The 7,072-nt window shown below is 36.9% G+C and overlaps 2 protein-coding genes across 2 annotated transcripts in view; one reads left to right on the top strand and one right to left on the bottom strand.

The window, feature by feature from the left end:
• Nucleotides 1–1,181: 1,181 nt before the first annotated feature.
• The window catches only part of LOC108686798 (histone-lysine N-methyltransferase setd3), a 19,991-nt gene continuing 14,100 nt past the window's right edge, over nucleotides 1,182–7,072 (top strand). The window contains exons 1-3 of the mRNA XM_018192268.1: nucleotides 1,182–1,645; nucleotides 2,042–2,533; nucleotides 2,779–2,902. Coding sequence (XP_018047757.1) covers nucleotides 1,522–1,645; nucleotides 2,042–2,533; nucleotides 2,779–2,902 — 740 coding nt within the window. The 5' untranslated portion in view covers nucleotides 1,182–1,521. The remainder of the gene's footprint in view (nucleotides 1,646–2,041; nucleotides 2,534–2,778; nucleotides 2,903–7,072) is intronic.
• LOC108686787 overlaps nucleotides 3,643–7,072 on the bottom strand; it is a 7,882-nt gene continuing 4,452 nt past the window's right edge. The window contains exon 2 of the mRNA XM_018192258.1: nucleotides 3,643–6,684. Within this exon, the coding sequence (XP_018047747.1) occupies nucleotides 3,643–6,684 (3,042 nt within the window). The remainder of the gene's footprint in view (nucleotides 6,685–7,072) is intronic.

The raw sequence follows: 7,072 nt of genomic DNA, 5'->3' as shown, positions 1-7,072 counted from the left end.
TAATAATTAATATAATTCATTTTTATATTCAAATAAAAAATTTATTAATCTATTATTTGATTATTAATTTCATTAGCTAAGTTTTGTATTTATTTTAAGTATGAAATCAAAAGATTATATAATATCGAGTTTGAATACAATTAACGCATCATTATCGGATAAGATGATAAGCAATTAAACTGCTGAAAACGATTTATCGAAATATTAATTATCGATGATTATTTATTTTTGCCTGATATGAATGCAAAAATAAACCAACGCCCGAATTTTATCGATAAATTTCATATCATTTTTTTAATCGATTTCAATTAACGGAGTGGCTTCGATTTTTTAATCGATTTCAATTAACAGAGGGGCTTCGAATTAAAAAGAATCACTGTGATTAACTTAATCCATGATTAACTTATCAAGCGATTACATTATTATTATGTTAATATATAATATTTGTAGTTTGTTGAGACACACACATACATGAGTATGCTTTATTCTTACGAATAAATTTATCCTTCAGAATTAATATTACATTTATGGTAATATTTTATGATTTTATTATAAAAAAATTGCTTTTGGGAAGCACATATCACTAGAAATGCGATTTGTAGAAAAATTAAAATTAGTGAGATATATGTATAAAAGTTTTCATTTTAAAGTTTGTCTTTGTAAAAAATTTATTCAAATACATTACATTGTAATATTGTTGAAAAGTTTCATATAATAATAAAATATAATAAAAAGCAGACATCTTAATATTATTGGAATCTTGCAACAATGGTTTAGCAACATTTCGCAACCACCAATGCAATATTGCAATGTTTCAGTGAAATTATTCTGCAATGTTTTTGTAATCTTTCTATACTGTATGGGATAATTCAGAAACACAAGACACATTTAATACATACACATATAAAAAGAAATTCAATTCGATTTTTTCAGAAAATTTATAGTTCCGTTTTTATTTAGATACTATTCATATTGAACCTAATTCTATTTAAATAAACAGATAATATTAATGAATAAAAATAATATATTCATATAATATATTAATAACCTAATTCTGTTTGAACATACTAAAATTGTAAAGCATGGAAAACAATAAAAAATTGCATGATCAATAAATATTTTTATCAAGTTTATTGTTGATTTGGCACATGTATTCCAGAGTATATCTTAGTTGTGTAATTCAGTCGGAACGTAGATAATCGAGGATGATGAGTGATCCAGTCGGGAAGTAAGTAACCGCGAAAGTAGGTGACCCTTAGCAGAAATTGGAAAATCAATAAAGTGTGTGGCGCGGTCAGCGGTGAATCGCGGCACGCGGGGATCGTGCTGTTTGGAGGTTATGTCGCGCATACATTACGACACCAATACCCGCGTCGCACGCAGGCTGCCCGTACGTGCTATTTTCGTTGCGGCGAAAACTGTTTATTGCCGCTGGTTGTCGTAGGCGCCACGCATTACGCACTTATAATGCATCTGAATGCGAAGAGGAGCTACGAGAGCGCTGTGAGATAGTAGACAAAAATGGGCAGGAAGAAGGCTCATGCATCATCCAGGGGTAAACAACAGGGTCCATCACCGCAACAGAAACATATATCTGCGGCGAAAAGAAACGAGCTTAATGTCCTGTGTGAGAAACTCTTTCATCGTGAGTACTCCTATGTCGAGTTCTCTCTCGACATCCTTCAGCACATTGAATAAAAAGCTCTGTTTTTCATGAAAAAGATTTTATATCCTTCTAATTATGATAATAACTTTGATAATAAATGACTGAATAAGAAATGTTTTCCAGCAAGAACATAGTGTAACACAGTGATCATTTCATCTTTGTTTAACATGTCATGTTGTGTCATTTGTGTCTCTTGTTGGAAAGCACCCATAGAGCCTAAAATTAGAGAAGAGATAGAATAAATTTGTGTCAAGGATTTTATATGTATATATAAATATATATTTTGACATACTTTGTTTGCACTGTTGGATTCTATTCTGCTGCTATACATTGTTGAGTTATTTGTTTTTATATGCTATTTTGGTGTGTTTACAGTGAGTAGTAACCCAGCGTATGTGACGCAATCATGGAACAACTACTTGGATATATCAGAAGTTCTGCTGAAGGTTAAACGTCTGGAGGAAATGAAGACGGAATCATCTCAGCGATCCCAGGGGATTGGACAATTCATAAATTGGCTGACAGAGAATGGGGCGCAGATAGATGGCTTGAGTATTGCCGAGTTTCCAGGATATGATCTAGGACTGAAGGCGGAGACCAACTTTACTGAGAACCAATTGATCCTGGAAATACCTAGGGCGCTCATCTTCAGCACGTATACCGCAGCATCAGAATTGACTATTCTACAAAATGATCCACTGGTGCAGCATATGCCACAAGTGGCTTTGGCCATAGCGCTTCTCATAGAGAGATACAAGGAGAATTCCAAGTGGAAGCCTTACTTAGAAATGCTTCCAAGCAGTTATAATACAGTTTTATATATGAAGACTAATGACATGATTGAACTGAAAGGCAGTCCTACATTAGGTACATAAAAAATTATTTTACAAATACAAATCTTATTTCACACTGTTTTATCCAAAAGATGAATTTTTATATATATCCATACATCTTGATAATACAAAAGTATGCTTGATAATACAAAAGATAATTGTAATCTCATATTAATAATAACTAAGTTTATTATATTTTAATTTTTGTGTATAGTTTGTATTGTAATTTTTATAGCTTTTAATTTTCACGTTAGATTTATTCTTTATTTTTTTACTTAGAAGCTGCATTGAAACAATGTCGAAACATCGCAAGGCAATATTCCTACTTTAACAAAGTATTTCAAAATACTAACAACGCCGTCTCAGCAATACTTAGAAACGTTTTTACTTACGAAAGATATTGGTGAGTAATTAGAATAAAATAAGTTATAATTAATTTTAAATAAGGATGGGTAATCACAAATTAATTAAATGTAATTTATAATTTCATATATAAAATTAACTTTTACAACACATATTTATATATAAACCTATAAATAAATACATCTTAGTTCCTATACGTGGAAGTTTAGCAAAATAGTTTAGCAATTTTATGATAATAACAATCATTTATTGCATTTAAAAAATCCTATTTAGAAAATAATTTTATTGCATATTTTAATTGCAATTTTTTTGTATTGGCTGTATTTTAATTGCAACTTTTTTGTATTGATCATAATTTAAAAAAGCACTTATATACATTTAGGGAATTTATTTACTTCTCGGTAAAATAACGTGATGAGTAACTTAACAATCGATAGCTCTTGCTAAGGATTCAATCAACCTTCGGGATATAATTCGTCCTTGATAAGTATGCAAAAATACTGGCAATTTTCTATTAGATTGGCGCAAAAAGTTTACATGTTTCTATTATATCTTATCTTTTGTTTTAAACAATGAATGTTTCGAAAATAAAATTCAAATATTTTTTAGATGAAAAAACAATATTAAAATTCTTCTAATAATTTCCTTCAAAGTAAATATTACTGTGAAAATAGCACGATTTAAAATTATAACACTTTGTTTTATTTAATAAAAAAAATTGAGATATATATCTTTTACGCCAAACTAATATGCTAATCGTGCAATTAGGTCGGCGACAAGTTACTTAGCATAATCGGGTATCGTCTCCCAACTATCATTTGCGTCTAATGAATCATTATCCATATCGCTCTTGCTGTCAAAATCTTCCGCAGAGGACTCTTGCATCTCCGTTCTTTCGGGTCTCTTGGTCGTCGACGTGGCAACGACGTTCACCATCACGGCACTCAAACTGCTGGAATTCGACAGCTTTCTCGCCGCCATAACCGGGCCCTGAAAGACTGCACGAGAGAATGTGTTTCTGTATGTGTACTTCTGCTTTTGCCGAATCCGGCATACGATGAAAATCGCCATGAACACGACGATTGTCACGCCTAGTATCGCACCGCTTGCTATTATGCTTGGCTTCACCTTTGATAGAATCTTCTTTTCTTCTCCGCCGTTCATGCTGCTCAACGTTTCATCATATACTGTTTTTATATCAATAGTGTTCGGTTCTTCTCTTACAATCTCTTCGATATATCCAGCATGGAATTCACTGGAGTCATTCGATCGAAGAGTTTTCTCTGTCTCATCAATTACCACTACACTCGCATTATTGTTGTCTACCACAAGCTTCGCTTTTGGTTCGTGTTTATTGATTTCAGTCTCGAACTGCTGCTGCACATCCTTTGCGAAAGGCAGAGAATCGAACGTTGTCAGTAAATCGACAATCTGCATCGTTCGATGAGAATTCTCTAGGTCATCAACATTTAGCGTATCATTTCCTGAGTACATCATTTCGCTTGACGTGTTTCTGTCGCGCTCGACAGAATCCAACAACCTTGATGTCGACATGTTCTCTACGTCTTTGTTAAAGAACGGATCGTGTAAGTAGCTCATGATGTCTTTGAACCGATTCATCGTCTCTTCCATCTCTTGCTTCGCATCTCCTCTTTCCGTGATATCATCTTCGCCGAAATGTTCATTAGCATTGCTTATGGGCGAGAGTGATATGATAATTTCTCCGTTGCTTGTGTTGGAGGTTTCCAGAATTTGATGATTTTTAGGCTTAGACATCCTCAGTCTCGATACTTCCGTTAAGTGGACCTTGCTAGAGCCTCTTTGACGTAAAGCTATCAGCTCCTCTACACTCATATTCCTCGATTTGAGAAGACGTTCCAGTCGCTTTCCGGCCGAGCCGGACGCAAATAGTTCGAAGATTTCCGCTCGTGCCTCCGGTTCGATCTCGGAGATGACTTCCTCGTAGCGTTTGGTATCTCGGTAGTTTCCCAACGTGCGATCGCGAGCTCTCTCTCCAGGCAATCGAATCACCTGATGATAATCAGCTGAGTGATTCTTGTCACGAAGCTCTTTTCTATCATCAGCCTGATTCACTGTTTGTTTCTTCTCGACCTGACTCACAACAGCATCAATTTTACTTGAGTGATCTTTACTTTGTTTCCCGTTGTCTTCAGGATTCGAAGCGTCACTCTGATATTCGGCTTCGATAAATGTTTTATAATTCTCCGCGATGGGCACGCCGATAGGAACTGATTGACCGTTATCAATCATTTTTCTCTCATTATTATTGTTGATGTCGTCATTCTGATCGTTCTCACATCCTTCCACTCGCTTGGTCCGCTCCGTGGGATTGAGAATCTGTTCGATGCTCAAAGTGGACTCGGTATCGCGAGGCGCTTGCTGCGAGATGATCCTCTCGCTCAATGAACTCGAACTTTTTCCCTTCTTGAAATCTGTGAAGTCCGAGAATTCCATGATCTCATCCTCATCGAGGCTCTCAAGCTTCGTCGCGTGGTCGCTCGTCGATTCCGCGTTGACTTCGTCGTTTAGAAAATATTCCGCTGAGTTTATTGTGATTGGCGGCAACGTCGACGTGGTAATCACCGTCGAGAACATCAGGGGAGTCGTCGGAGCTCTCAACCAGGAGGCATCGTGCGCAGATCGCGTCATCTTCTCAGCGTCTTCAGATTTTTTAACACTATTTGTATTGTTTGTGGAAATCTCGATTCTCTTCGAGATTTCCGTGACGTTCGTCACGGAAAGCCCCCTCTGGGAGCTATTCGAAATTGTATCTGAGGTTGTTGTAATTTCTATCGTGATATTTTCAAACATGGACGGTTGCGTAGACACCCAAGGTGGTGTCACCGTTACGGCGAGCTTCATCAGCGAGTCGGACATTACCCTTGACATTTCCTCAATATATTCATCGGATTCATCGGCAATCCTCGATTTCAGAGCGTTGATCACGTCGGTTTTTCCCTTTAGGAGATCGTTCAGAGTCAGATTTCTGCGCTGAAGTATCTCTGACAGACTCGAGCCCTCCTTCTGTTGCATCTTCAGAAGTGATTTCAGCTCGAGCGCGTTCTCTCGCTCTTTGTTTAACGATTCTGTCGAAAGATTCTCGTCGCTCTTAGGTAAATATTGAGGGGAATTTTTCGATTCCTTATTCCCGTCGTAGGAGGAGGCCTCTTTCGCCAGGGCGAACTCATAATTCTGCGGTGGTCGTCTCTTTCTTGGGCGAGGTCTTAGGTACTCCTCGTCGCTGAATTCATGTTCGTACTCATTGGGATGAGCCTGGAAAGCTTCGCGATACCTCCAGGTAACTTCCCGGTCGTTCAACGAACTATCAACGATGTTACGACCACGTTTTCCGTCGTTGCTTGCTGCACTATTGATCGTTTCCTCATAAAACGTTGGACTCTGTGAATTCTTCAACGGACGACGTCTCTTGCGCGGATAATTTTCATCGGGATTCTCATAATCCCGACTTCGATATGAGGCGTCATGGTTATAGTAGTCCGGAGGTGGTAATCGTCTGCCCCCTCGAGGACGATCCGGTTGATCGATCGCGTAATGATACTTGAACGGTCGGCGACTCGTCGCCAGTAAAGCCTCCTGTTCAACATCCTCGACCTCGTCCCTCGTGTAAGACCGGTAATGAGAAAACGGTAGCAGAGGCACAGAGTCGCCGTCACGCCACTTTGGTTCGAGAGCCTCGCCGTTGCTTCTCCATTTGCCTGCAGGAGACTCACTCGATCGCTCAAGATTTTCCGCGGAACTTTGCGACACTTCCGCGTCGTTCAACTGTCCCCGTAGCTCTATCTGAAAAAGTAAAAGATTCCTTAAAAATCAAATTTTGTAATAAATAAATTTAATAAATTTCAACTACGTTGGAATTTATAATACGTGGATTTCTAAATCTATATTTTACGCAAAGTTATGCGAACATAGTTGAGAAAATATTTTATTTCATGGAAAAAACGAAAAAATTCATTTTATTGAATTGTCAAAATAATTATGTACTACGATAAAAGTCAACAATCAGTTACAGAATGTCAACATTTTTTTGCAGCATTGCACATTATGCTTGAATTCTCACATAACTATTTTGATAAAATTATGTTCAGAACTGTATCTACCTAAATTTTTAGATACTTTAGCAAAATTGTTCTTTCCATGTTGAAATGCACTTTTATGATACATATAATTA

This window comes from Atta colombica, unplaced genomic scaffold (assembly GCF_001594045.1).
Source record: "Atta colombica isolate Treedump-2 unplaced genomic scaffold, Acol1.0 scaffold100, whole genome shotgun sequence".
Classification (NCBI taxonomy): domain Eukaryota; kingdom Metazoa; phylum Arthropoda; class Insecta; order Hymenoptera; family Formicidae; genus Atta; species Atta colombica.
The sequence above is the reverse complement of the archived record's forward strand: the minus strand, read 5'-3'. Positions and strand labels throughout refer to the sequence as shown.